This window comes from Bos indicus x Bos taurus, chromosome 21 (genome assembly GCF_003369695.1).
Source record: "Bos indicus x Bos taurus breed Angus x Brahman F1 hybrid chromosome 21, Bos_hybrid_MaternalHap_v2.0, whole genome shotgun sequence".
NCBI classification, from domain to species: domain Eukaryota; kingdom Metazoa; phylum Chordata; class Mammalia; order Artiodactyla; family Bovidae; genus Bos; species Bos indicus x Bos taurus.
Window position 1 is genome coordinate 22,903,719 of NC_040096.1, and position 13,234 is coordinate 22,916,952.

General features: G+C 47.9%; 1 protein-coding gene across 10 annotated transcripts in view; it reads right to left on the reverse strand.

The window, feature by feature from the left end:
• The window catches only part of CPEB1 (cytoplasmic polyadenylation element binding protein 1), a 109,619-nt gene that overhangs the window by 7,656 nt on the left and 88,729 nt on the right, over window positions 1-13,234 (reverse strand). For 7 of the 10 annotated variants that reach the window (XM_027521172.1, XM_027521173.1, XM_027521167.1 and 4 more), the window contains 5 exons: window positions 5,514-5,740; window positions 3,945-4,197; window positions 1,644-1,757; window positions 1,223-1,327; window positions 315-451 (listed from right to left, as the gene is read on the reverse strand). In XM_027521172.1, coding sequence (XP_027376973.1) covers window positions 315-451; window positions 1,223-1,327; window positions 1,644-1,757; window positions 3,945-4,197; window positions 5,514-5,740 — 836 coding nt within the window. The remainder of the gene's footprint in view (window positions 1-314; window positions 452-1,222; window positions 1,328-1,643; window positions 1,758-3,944; window positions 4,198-5,513; window positions 5,741-13,234) is intronic. The other 3 variants (XM_027521169.1, XM_027521170.1, XM_027521171.1) reach the window with 2 other exon arrangements.

Sequence of the window (13,234 nt, forward strand, 5' to 3'; positions counted from 1 at the left end):
AGACCAAGCAGAGTCCATCTCATTTCTAAGAGAAGAGGTTTGGGAAGGCAGTGTTGGCTAGAGTAGGAAGGAGACTGAGAGCTGGGACACAGTCTGATTTCCATGAGCAGGAGCACACACAAACCGCTCATGCCCAGAGGTGGCAGTGGCGGCTTTAATACATCAGAATGTTTGCTACACTCACCGCAGGGCAAGAAGAGCAGCCCTTTCACCTCAGTAGGAATTAGCGTCTGCACCTGCGTACCCACCTCCCCATGAAGCCCGCCTTCTCACAGCCAGGCCCCTGATCCAGCAAGGGCTCTGCGCCAGCTCACCTCCTTGCAGCGCATCCTCCGGCTGGACATCTTGAAGTAGTACTCGCTCAGGCCGTCCGGGCTCAGCGGGTCATGAGAGCAAGCCTGAAGCAAGGCCCGGACAGACTTCTCCAGTTCGAAGACCAGATACACATACCCTATTACCAAGGAAGGAGAAAGTGCATTAACATCCCTCGGCGGGGCTAGTCCTCAGCAGGGGATTTATGGCAGGGTGTTGTTGCTGGTTTTTTTTCCCCCCAAGAAAGATGGCATATGGGTAAGACACATTTGTGTCCTACTTCCAACGGGGGGAAGGGTGGGTGTGGCAGGACAGAGGGTCCCGTCATCACCACACAGCTCCTCACAGCACAGCACAAAGTATGCTCACATTGGCAAGCCTGGCTTTCCTAGGCGAAGGAGCGACATGGGGTCTGTGGCGTGGGGGCGAAGGTACTTCTTTAAAAGCCTAGTTTGATCACTGGTTCATCAGTGAAGATGGGGCAGCGTGAAAATAGCACCTGCTCCTTTCTACAGGGAGGGAATCTCATTTCAGACCAGTGAGGACTCAGACACTTGGTCCTCATTCCTGCTAACTCCAGAGGGATCTCAGAATCAGGTCAGGCGACAACGTCACTGGGCAGGAAAGACAAACACCTCGCTTTGAGAGGACAGGAACTACTGGGGTTCAGGTTGGAGGGAGGTGTGCATGGGCTTTTCCAGGCCGCCCCCACTGCAGTGTGAGTCTGGATGGACAGGTGGAACATTAGCTCAGAAGGAACACAGGGGCGTGCTGGGTGAGGAGAAGTGCCAAGAGCTCTGTGCTCTGGAACGCCCGAACCACATTACCAGCATGCATGTGCCATCCCAGCGTCCCTCAGTGCAATCAGGTACTGGGGAGGGAGAAAAAGCTCCTACCATGTCTGCATTACCTTTCGGCATATTACCTTTGGGAGGACACCGGGGGTGCTTGCCATCCTTACCAGGCCACTCCACACTCAAAGAGCCGAAAACACGGAAGGTGTTAACCAATCCAGCTGCAAAGGGATGGAAACAATGGCAGACACTTGGGCACCTTTCTCCCCAGGACGGCACAAGCACAGGGCCATCAGTGTCGCTCGCCCTCCTGGACAGGCAGCTCTGAACTGGCCCTAGGTCTCCCGTGACACGTGTGGGCACCAGACGCAGCAGCACTGCAGGCTCTGTGAAGGCTCCTTTCCCCTCACAGCTGTTCCTGTCATACCCTGAGCCCGGGCAGAGGCTCAGGGCCTGGCCTGGCCTCAAGGCCAAGTCTCATCCTCTGGAAACACAGGGCCACCTTCAACACCTGAAGCAGAAGGACTCAGAGCTCACCTTCCGTAATGTCCCAGGGGACACCTCCTAGGAACACCTTGCAAGAGTAGATGGGGTTCTTGTAGTTCCGGGGAGGGAGCTGACCACTCCATGTGCAGGTGGCTTCATTCACAGCTTTGGCAGAAGACAAAGAGAAACTGGAGTCAGAGAAGCCACAAAGGCACTGCCCTTCTCTGTGGTGAACCTGCTCGGAAAGGAGACAGGCCACAGTTCCCTAGCCTGGCTGCTGGGAGAACATTCATGACTACTCTGAAAGGCAGGAAACCGGACACCTCTCCAAACCTGTCAGCCCAGTATGGTAACCCTGATTCACCAGTTCTGTTTCTCTACTAAAACTGGGAGGAATGGCAAACCACAAGTGCAGGATGAAAACGATCACAACCTGAGCAATTTTCAAACATAAAACTGATACACTAACCAGAAGACAGTTTTATCTAGTCACCGCTTACAATACCAATTAATTTGAATTTAGAATTATAGGCATACCTCGGAGGCATTGCAGGGTTTTGTGCCAAATCACCACAATAAAATGAACATTGCAATAAAGCTGATCATACAAACTTTCTGGTTTCCCAGTGAATATAAAAGTTGTATTTATACTATATTATCATCTATTAAGTGTGTGACCACATCATGTCTCAAAAAAACATTTTATTGGCTAAAAAATGCTAACCACCATCTGACAACACACGTCACTATAAACCTTCAATTTGTTAGGGAAAAAAAAAAACAATCTCAATAGATTGGAAGTTTGGGATTGACATGTACACACTGCTCTATTTAAAATAGATAACCAGTAAGGACCTACTGTATAGCACAGGGAACTCTGCTCAATATTCTGTAATAACCTAAATGGGAAAAGAACCTGAAAAAGAATGGACACATACACCTCTCTAACTGAATCACGTCGCATACACTTGAAACTAACGCAGCAGTGTTAACCAACTGTACTCCAAAAAAAATTTTTTTTTAATTCAGTATTTGTAAAGTGCAATAAAGTGAAGTTCAATAAAACGGCATGCCTGTACTTGAAAGCAAACTGGACAATTTTTCATACAACATCCTAAATGCTTCCTGGTCCAAATGGACCTTCTCTGCAAATGTTCAAATAAGGAACATCATTCCGTTCTCCTGTCTGCTCCATGAAGTCATCACTCATAGAAGTCAGGACACTGACAGTAAGAACCCCACCAGCAAGACAAGAATGTGGTCACAACTGCTCCAAGTCAGAACTATTCCACACCATCTCTAGACATATCTTTGAGGTACTAAAGGAGATACTGGGCCTTCTTGATCCCAGCACTGTAAGATAAGAGATTTTCTCCCAATCCCGCAGCTTCCTGTTTATACCAAACAGAACCCTGTCCAAACCTCTTATAAAGTTTCTCTGACACAGTTAAGAAACCCTTGTTGCTGTATAGAGTTGAAACTATCTTCTGTTTGGCCTGCTCTAAACTTTCTAGAGTCCCTGCTCTTCTTGGTGACTGACCAGTTCAGCATCCTATTGGAACAGTCTTCAATCCTGTTCCCACTCAGTCTATGCCCTTGCAGATCGGAGACTGACCTCAGCGTGGACCAACTAGTCCTTGCCTGTTTTACTCTCCTCCTCAACTGGACTGCACAGCCAGTGAAATGAACCATAATTTTCATTCAGGACAATGACATGGAAGGCCACTCTCTGAAAGGCACAGGTCCAATGTGTTGCTACAGCAGGAAATTTAGGCACCATCAGCAATATTTGGTGAACAAAAACAGAAGTCGATATAATGGCCTCACCCAAAAGCATGGTAAAGTTACTTCATAGGGGAGCAACGGCAACAGACATCCGTTACCTTGGAGGTGGACAAATGGACAACCCACACATCCCTTGGATACCAGTCAGAAAGTCTTGGGGAAGGAGGCTCCAGTGTGGGTTGTGCCTGACACGTCTCTGAATGAGGAGGGGTGGGAGGGAGGCAGACAAAATTCTAGGCATCACTGCCAGGGTTTCTCTTGAAGCATCCACCCAGGAAAAGACTCACAATCAACAGCAGTGCATGATCTCCATGGAAGAGAACAAGTCAGAGATGGATCCAAACGCTAAGGGGCATGACCCTGTGGTTCTAGGTCATCACGTTCCCTCTCTGCTCCGATTCAAAGGCGTTCCCAAGTTTGTCCCCATTAGCACTTACTCCTCAGAACAGACCATTCTGTGCAGATGCAGAGACTCCACCATGCAATCAAGTCCTCTTCCGGACAGGTCACTTGTCTGCCCTGAGAACGAGGGCTCGGGCCCCACTGCAGGTGCATGCCCACACTTACCTGCAGCTTGCCTGTGTAGCCTGGCCTCTCTCTCTATGCTGAAAGGGTCTTTGGGAGCTTCGAGGAGGTCCCAGGACGGCCACACAGAAGCTCCTGGCCATCTCTTTGATGCACTGGTTGGGGAGGGAGTGACTGCAGCCAGAGCAGCTTGCTCTTGGTCCATCCGGGACCCAACCCCCATCTTTAAAGGGTCTCTGGGGCCACCCCCCGTCAGAGACAGGAAGGGCAGGGGAGGGGAAATTCGGAGGCTTGACTAGGGAAGGAAAAAGGAAGACAGAGGTTTTTAAATGACAGGTGTTATAAAAGTAATAATTACACTATAGAAATTATGAAAAATACCATTTAGTATTTGATACATTTTCTTTTAGACTTTCTTTCTATACATTTTTAAGAACAGCTGCTCTTACATCATAATTTAAATAAATTTTTTTCTCCCCAATTCAGTTTTTTCCTTCCTATTGCCAATCTTCATAACCATTTTTAGTTAATTTATGATATTCTTTTTAGGGAACAAGTTACACTTCACTGACCTATTCCACGTACTGCTAAACATTTAGATACTTTCCAAGTTTTCAGGATTATAAATAAAAACTTTAAGGTGTAGTTTCTTCTTATTTTGTGTCTTCTCTGGTCACATTCCTAGACGTAAGATGTCAAAATGCTTTCTATGAGGGTTCTGTGTTCTGTCAAAAGCGTGTGAGGACACAAGTTTCACTACACGCTTTTGTCAAGGCTTTAAAATTCTACTAATTTAAGTGGGTAAAAATATACCACATTATCAAGATAGAAACAATGATTACTCAATAAAGTATCTCCTTAAGTTGAAATACTGCCTCTATTTCCTCTTCTGTGAGTTGTCTGTCCATATCCCTTCATCAATCAACTTTTGGGGCAGGGATCTGAGAAAATTCTTTAAACAAAAATCTCAAAGTATCAATATTAAAGCTGGTTACCAGGCAGATTCCTAAGACTGAGCCCCATCTAAAGCAACTAACAGAATTAGGAGCATCTCATCTAATTCCACTTTGTGAAGTGAAGTCAAAGTCACTCAGTCATGTCCGACTCTTTGTGACCCCATGGACTATACAGTCCATGGAATTCTCCAGACCTGAATACTGGAGTGCGTAGCCTTTCCCTTCTCTAGGGGATCTTCCCAACCCAGGGATCGAACCCAGGTCTCCCACATTGTGGGTGGATTCTTTACCAGCTGAGCCACAAGGGAAGCCCAATCTTTATAGGGGAATAAACTGCAGCCAGAGAATCAAAGGGACCTGCTCATGGTCACCATTTAGGGTCACCCCTAGGGAACAAGTTACACTTCAGAATCCCGCCAGGACTCCCCTATTTACTCTCGAAACTGTTTCCTAACAGCTCTTGGAGTGACTGGTGAAGAGGCTTCAGCTCAGGTTCCAAGTGCGCTGCTCACTGGGAGGAGTGGGGACACAGGGCACCCTTTGTTCTGCCGACGTTCAGAAGTCCTCGAGCCTCCCATCGCCCCACCTCGCAGCCTGCAACCCACCTGCTCAAGCTCACCTGCCCTCCCCATCGACCCCCCAGTAAGCTACATACGATCAAATCTGAGAGATGATCTGATCCCGAGCTGAAGCCACTGGTGTCCGAGTCAGAAGGGCTGCTAGAGCGAGAGTCCAGGATGGGCCGGGTGTCCAGGCGTGGTCCTCTGATGGAAGGTGCTGGAAATTTGTCCACCAAGTCAGATCCAAGCGGGTCCAGAGGCAGGAAGCTCAAGGGGGGCTTTCCCAAAACATTGCCCAGTGGGTTATGGAGCATGCTCAGTACTAGGAAGAGGAGGGAAAAAGAATCTCGTGACCTCTTAGTTTTCTTCCCAGACAAGCGCTTTCCCTTTACACCCAGAGCAAGACACACCAAGGCAGGACCACCAAAAGCCTGAGAGAACCACAGTGACAAGTGTAACGAGCAGATGTACACCCAGGGTATCTAATGAGAGGCAGGAATAGGATGGCTTTCTGAAGACCCAGGTCCCTGGGACAGTAGCATTTGGGACATTCTGTGCCACTGGGGGGCCCTTGTGACAGCCGCTACCAATGTCTGAATACACATGCCCATGTCATCACAGGAGACACCGTCAGCACAGTTAGGAAGCCCAAACCATACTCCTTCCTTGCTGCCTGCCAACACGTCTATCAGAAGAATGCACCGCGTGCCCTTTCTAACACTACGTAGCTAGGACACAGAATTCCATGCCATGACCCAGAAGTCCGGCAGAGCATAAGCATCCATCTCATCCGAGAGGCTACTGTGTGCAGAATTCCAGCCCATGCAGATTCTCCTAGACAACCCTGGACTTCAAACATTTAGGACGGAAGCAGTGATGTTGTGGTCGAGCTGCTCTGGCTGACAGCAATCCTGGCTGAGCCTGATACCACCTTCATACACCTGCCTGCTCTGGGAAGTTCCGAGTCTCCGTTTTCTCATGGCATCTTGGGTGGAATACCAACTGCTTCATAACATGGTCAGGAGGGGTCGGTAATTAAAATAGCAGATGGAAAGCGCTCAGCACAGCAGAGCCCAGTGCACAATATTTAAATATTAAACATCAAAAAAAGAGTGAATCCAAGGCCAGGAGAGATAAGGGAGGTAAAGAGGACAGCAGAAGACAGCAGCACTTTCCCACACTTGGCCCTGGGGAAAAAGGAATCCAAAGCAAAGCAGAACACCCTTTTATCCACTGAGAGGGGGTAGGGGGGTGGGAGAGGTACGGTGGCACTGAGGTTAGAAAGAAGCCTCGTTACTCTGATGTTTTTATTTTCATCTGAAGAAAGGGGAAAACACTCCCCTCAAAAAGGCTATGAAGTGAAACCAAAATAACGTGTTTACGTGTGAAACTGTTCAATACACAGTGGCTGTGAGTGGCTCCACCTCACAGTTAGTCACTAGTAACTGAGAGACACAGGTCACCTGAGCTGGTTTCCTCTCGGGGTACAAGTCAGTCTGAGTGTCTGGCTGGGGCTGTGGTGGGTTCTCAGGAGGCACAAATAAACCTCTCCAAGCATGAAATCAAAGTGAAAGCATGCTTCCAGGGTACACCATTCACCACGGAGCATTTATACAGGATCAGATCAACCCGCTCCCCCCTCAGCCAACCATGTGTCCCTCTCAGATCAAGACAGGTAGTGTATCCTTAACTTGATCCACAGACAGAGAGGATCAAGAGAAGGCAGTGTATCCTTAACTCTTTTTTTTTTTTAAATGCAGGGAACGGTCTCGGATGCATTTATTTATTTTATTGTATTTATCCTTAATTTTTAAAGAAACTGTCCTACCGTTCTCCAAAGCAGACATACCAGTTCACCTTCCCACCAGCACGGGGGAGAATCAGTCCCTCCACATGCTGGCCAACACTCAGGAGGGCTGGAAGCCAGTCTAATGTGTGTGTGTGTTGGGGAGTTTATTACTTAAAGACTTCATTTTTTAAGGAAACATTCTTTTAACTAGTTTCCTGAGCACAAGCACTTAACTGCATACTGAAACCAAATGTCTCTCACGCTTGAATTCTGACACCCATCAGAAATTATCTCTGTCAAGTTTCTCAAATATGCCTGACAAAGCCCTGTCTCAATGACACACGAAGTCCAGACCCCTGGAATCCATGCTGAGAGGGTAGCGGGGTGGGCGGTGTGAAGATTTATTCCAGGCTCCTCCTGGGAGCTGCAAGATGTGGCAAAAAACAAACAAACAAAAAGCACTGTGAAAACTGACAGTTCTCTGAGAATACAGATCACGTGTGTTGGTCTTCAAAGTGGTACCATTGCCCTGAGGGGCCTCATCTTTCTTCACATTTTACAGAAACAAGTTTATGGTGGTGAATGAAGAGGTAACAATCAAATCTTAGAGAGCTTTGAAAGCCAGGTTAGGGCGTTTAGACTTTCTCCTGAGGGAGGGTGCAGACGCGTGGCAGCTCCTGTGGGGACAAGCCAAGGGGGCTGACCAGGGACCATGGGAAGACGGGGCCGGCAGCCAGCACCTGGCTGAGGCCGAAGGTCAAGTCAGACATGGGCGGCTCGCACAGGCAGTGGCAGGAGCCTGCGGAGACACGGGGCTGTGGGGTCTTTCCAAAGAGAATGTGGAGAAGGAAACGCGTCCATCGGTGGGCTGATGGACCAGCCACAGAGGATGGAAGATACGGCCACGTGTCACAGGTGAACGACACTGGAGGCAAATGGAGAAGCAGCAGCGGCCACGTGCTGTCAGCTACCAGAGGAGCGAGGGGCAGACGGGAGAGACAGGGTCAGGGGACCGAGAAGACTGAGTCCCAAGGGTGGTGCCGCCAGCCCGTGTGATCACCGGTGGCTGAGGTGGGGTGTGTGGAGGCTACACTGCTGGATGGCATCCTTAAACGGACACACAGGGACAAGCAGGCCTGGGGTTAAAACGTAACATAGACACTGAACTCCTCAGAAGGTAAAGGACTGGGGAACTGGGAAGAAGAACAGAAAGAATGACTGTGAGGGAGACGAGGCTTGGGGCAGAAGCCTCCACCCAAGAAAACATCACCCTGAAGGGAAAAACCATCCATCCACCCACCAGGGACAAACAAGATAAAGGGCAGTTTGTTGATCCCAGAAAAGGGTGGCACCGCAGAGCGCTCCAAGAGTTGTCGAGGGAAAAACGGCATGAAGCAGGATGCAGAAAAATCCTTAAGGAGATGTCAGGCCCAAATGACTTGTGTCTGGGGGCACCGAGGATGACAAATGTGGACTACGGTGACCGTCTTCACCTAACGTTTTAAAAAGGTGTGTTTGAAAGCAATGTCCGTGCCAGTGTAGACCACATTTCTCATTCATGTTAATCTGTGTTCACGACTGTTATTCATGCATCTAATAATCACAAACCCATCCACCTCAACTAGCTTACAAATATTTTTGACATGCTCACAAAGATATTTGAGGCTTTATCAAATTCCTATGTCAAAGCTAGAGATTATGTCTGTAACACTCCAATTGGATAATAAGCCTGTCTAAGAAGAAAATGGCATGACCACCGATGATGGCCACTAATGAACTCCACTTTCTTAAGGGCTCAGAGTTCATGGTCAAATCATCTGCTCGACAATCTGGACCAGGTTCAAGGAAGCTCCAACCACTCACTAACAGCAGCTTCCACTCACTGTACATCTAGGATATTCCAGATACCCAGTCAGAACCACTTTAGATAAATACTCTTACGCTGAATCCTAAGAACTGGGTATTATTACCCATCTTAACAAAAGGAAACCAAGGCTCAAAGGTCAAGTGTTTATAGTGAGTCTGTCAGGTAGTGAGTGACAGAGTGGGACCCAGTCCTTTCTGATTCTTTGCTTTATCCTCTGCAACACACCATTCACTACTTTTTTTTTTTTTTTTTAATACTCCGGACTTTACATCTTCTGGTCTTGACATTTCTCTTTTGTGCAAATTCCTTTAAGACCATCAACTACAGATAAGCTATCTCTGGATTCCAGAGGTCAGTACCTTGGGATCTAAATCATCCAAGTCTTAAAATTTCTCTAGGACCTTGCTGCTGTAGGAACTCATTAAAAATGTATCCTGGCCCCCACTCCAGACCTATGGAATCAGAACCTGCATTTTAACACGATCCCCAGGAGATTTGTGTACACATTAAAGTCTGAGAAGCGCTAATCTAGAAAAATCCGAGGCTTGCTACTTCAAGCTTCTAATAAGTTCCCCTTTACCACACCCCTAAACCTTTCCTAAGTAAGTCTTTGCTTGACTTAAAAAAACTTTGGGTTATTCAAATACAGCTTTTACAGCACAACAGCGACTGACACCCAGGAGGAAAAAAGAAACCAAGGTGGCTACACACGACACGACCCAGGGAGCTTGATCTCTCAGACACCCCCTTAGCCTGCCACCCACGTTACGGGGGAGATGAAAGAGGGAGAGAGGTCTAACCAGGAACAAACAAAGAATTTTAAAGAGACTGGCATGGATTGTGATAACAGTTTCAGGAAATTTGACAGCCAGGAACAAGCTCAACATTGTGAAAAACATTCAAGACGAGAACTCTGTAAGCTCACACCCTCATACGGAGCAAATACAAAGAGAGCCTGGGCCTGATGCTTCAGGCAGACAACTGCTAAGAGACAAGGAAGAGAAAAATGCTGTGTGGACACCACTGGGTCACCGGGCAAGACTGCAATGTGAACAGTGAGAGCATGAGTTTCATCAGAGTACGCTTATCAACTTTAAGCTCACTGACGTTCATAACTTTTGTTGTATGTCAATGTATTTTAGAACATCTCTAGTCCTCATGGTACAGAAAGAAATTATATAGAGAGATATATAAAGAGAGAGAATTGCAAATGATAAAGCAAATGAGGTAAATGTCAACAACAGGAGAATCTGAATAAAATACTTTTGTATAATTTTTATACTTGTGCCTTTCTGTAAATTTAAAATTTCCAAACAAAATTTTTTAATGACAGAAAGGAAAACTAATCAATTCTCATTTGACTTTCTTCATCTTTTTCAAGGCAACTGATCTGACCAGAAAAGGGAAACCAAGCACCACTAACTGGGACTAGAATCCCAAGGGGGAAAAATGGCAACTGAACCTTTGGAGCCCCTGCCTATAAGAGAAATCTTCTTTTGAACTAGCTTTTTAAAGGGTCAAAAACACTTGTATAAATATTTGCAGGCACACATGGGTACAGAGTTCTGCCTTCTCTACCAAGCACACCAAAGGCCCATCTTTACCATTCATTCCAGTAGTAATTAGTCAACACCTGGCAGAAAGCAGGTGATCAATGCTTGCTGAACAGCAATGCAAGAAAGGCAGTACTGTATCCCCAGGAGCAGTGTGCTCACTGAGGCTATGCCCTTTCCTATCAAGGTTAATCAATTTAAGGACACAGTGCTGCCTTAGATACAATTCAGAATTAGAGGAAAAAACCTTACTTAGTTCATCCTGACCCTGCCCATCACCAAAACAGTGGTTGAGAGAAGAATAGTTACTTGACATATCAAATTTGTGACAATATTCCTTCCACTAGTTTCAAATACTTTCTCCAAAGAGAATTAAAGACATACAGATACAGGTTGAAGAGGGTCACTCTCCCCGGGATCCTCACAGCCTCTGAAAAAAACACTTCTACACTGAGAAACAAGAATCACGGAAGAGCCCCCACTGAACATTACACCAGCCACACAGGCAAACAGGGGAGGGGGCAGTGCCATCGGACAAACATGTAAGATCAGCGTGTACCAGAATTAACACACCCAGTCCCGTCAGCACCTCCTCACATCAGTTTCCTGCAAATACTCAACTGGAAGGGGCCAAGAAGAGAGGAGTTTCACTAGAAGATATGAGGAAGACAAGAAAACCTATTATCAAGAGGCAAGGATTTTCCAGGGGGTTTGATATTTCCTTCCACCCACAGAAGGAGACAAGTTTCTGACGCTCTATGGTGGCCTGACTGTTGTCTTTAGCCCAATCTCACAAAGGACCTGGCCAGACAGTTCTCTGAGCATCTACAGATCAAAGGAGGAGAGCAGCAGAGACACTGGGCTTCTCGGGGAGGTGGCACCTCACCTCGGCCCATGAGACCACATCTCTCCTCTACAAGGATGCTCAGTGAGCAGCGCTGGTTCCCACCAGCCAGGAATCGAGATGGAAGGAGCCAGCCTGTCTTCCTAACTTTAAGTATAAAGTGTACCCACTGGAAAGGCACACTCTCTTCAAGCCATACAACCTAAAATCTAGTGGACGTGACAGGTCCCTTATGCTATAGGCCAGTGACTGATCTCAACCTCCACTCCCCATCACAGGGCAGAGCGCTTCATCAAGGTCAAATGTTGAATGTTAACCTAGATGGATTAAGGGTCGTGTAGGGAGTGCCCTATAGGCACCTTGCAGTGACTCTGACTTCTTTGCTCTGACCAAGGCCAAGGCCCTGATCTCTTTGCTCTGTTCCTATCCTGACCTCTACAACTCAGGGAACACGAAGTCTTGAGGTTTACCGGGTGTCCCCAGCCCTGGTGGCCAAGCGGATGGTGGATCCTCATTTTGCAAATGTGACTAAGGAGAACCATGTGCTCTGCTGGAGCCCCCCGCACACGGGCAGGAGTCCGCAGCAGCTACGGACGGCTCTCAGTGAAGTCGCAGGGAGGAGAGGGCCTGGCAGGGGGCTCCAGCTCATTAGCACTGCCTCAGAGGGTACAGGAGACCAAAGCAGCAGCAGTGTCTTTAGACTGATTGTTAACTTTCTCCACTTTCACCCTTCTGCGCCTGCTCCTGTGGGTTTTACAGCTGAGTCACGGCTAGTTTTCGGAAGCCTTCCCTGAGAGCACAAAAGCACCAGAGTCTGACTGCAGCGGCAGCCAGGCATCAGGGGTCCACACTGTCAGACACCGAGCCTGAGCTCAGCTCGGAAGAGCCCATCACAGCTGTGTGCCACCTGTCTGATGGGAGAAGTCCAGAGAGACACCCAGACCAGGAGCCATTATGTCTAGCCTGAGATGATGATGATGTTATTTAGTCGTTCAGTCCTGTCTGACTCTTTGTGACCCCATGGACTATACCCTGCCAGGCTCCTCTGTCCATGGGATTTCCCAGGCAAGAATACTAGAGTGGGTTGCCATTTCCTCCTCCAGGGGATCTTCCCGACCCAGGAATGCAACCCTTGTCTCCTGCATTGGCAGGAAGATTCTTTCTTTCACCAACCCACCTGGGAAGATTCCCTAGTCTGAGACACAAGGCCGCATACCTGGAACCTTCTTCCCTATACCAACCCTTGGTTCTAGGCTGCCTGCTCAAAATCTACTTGAATGCACAGGAGGAAGGTGGAGAGAGCAGCATGCATTGCAGACATAACAGAAAGCTAACAGAATGCTCTTTTCCTGTGACCCTAAGCCTGCAACTCCACATCACACCCCAGCTCAGGCAGTGCTCTTGTGAGTCTGAACTCCTTCCACCAATTCTGGATCCCACAGGTTCAAGGTGGTACCCAACACAGCCTTTCTCCCCAGTCTGAGTCACTGGACAAGTTTCATCCCCTGAAGAAATGGCCTGCTCGAGCCCCAGGGAAGGATAGCAGTACCTGGCCCCTGCACCCAAGCTCCTCAAGTCCCCTCCGCAGGGAGGTGTCCTGTTGTCACAGTGCTGCTCGGGGCCCCTCCGCTCTGCACTGAAAGTTACTCCTCAGTAAACTACCTGACTCCACAGCAGAATTCATTGCCCGGAGTATGACAGAAACCTTCTGTAAGGGCACCATCATGCCCTAAAAGTTATGGGGGCTCAGAGATACCGATCGT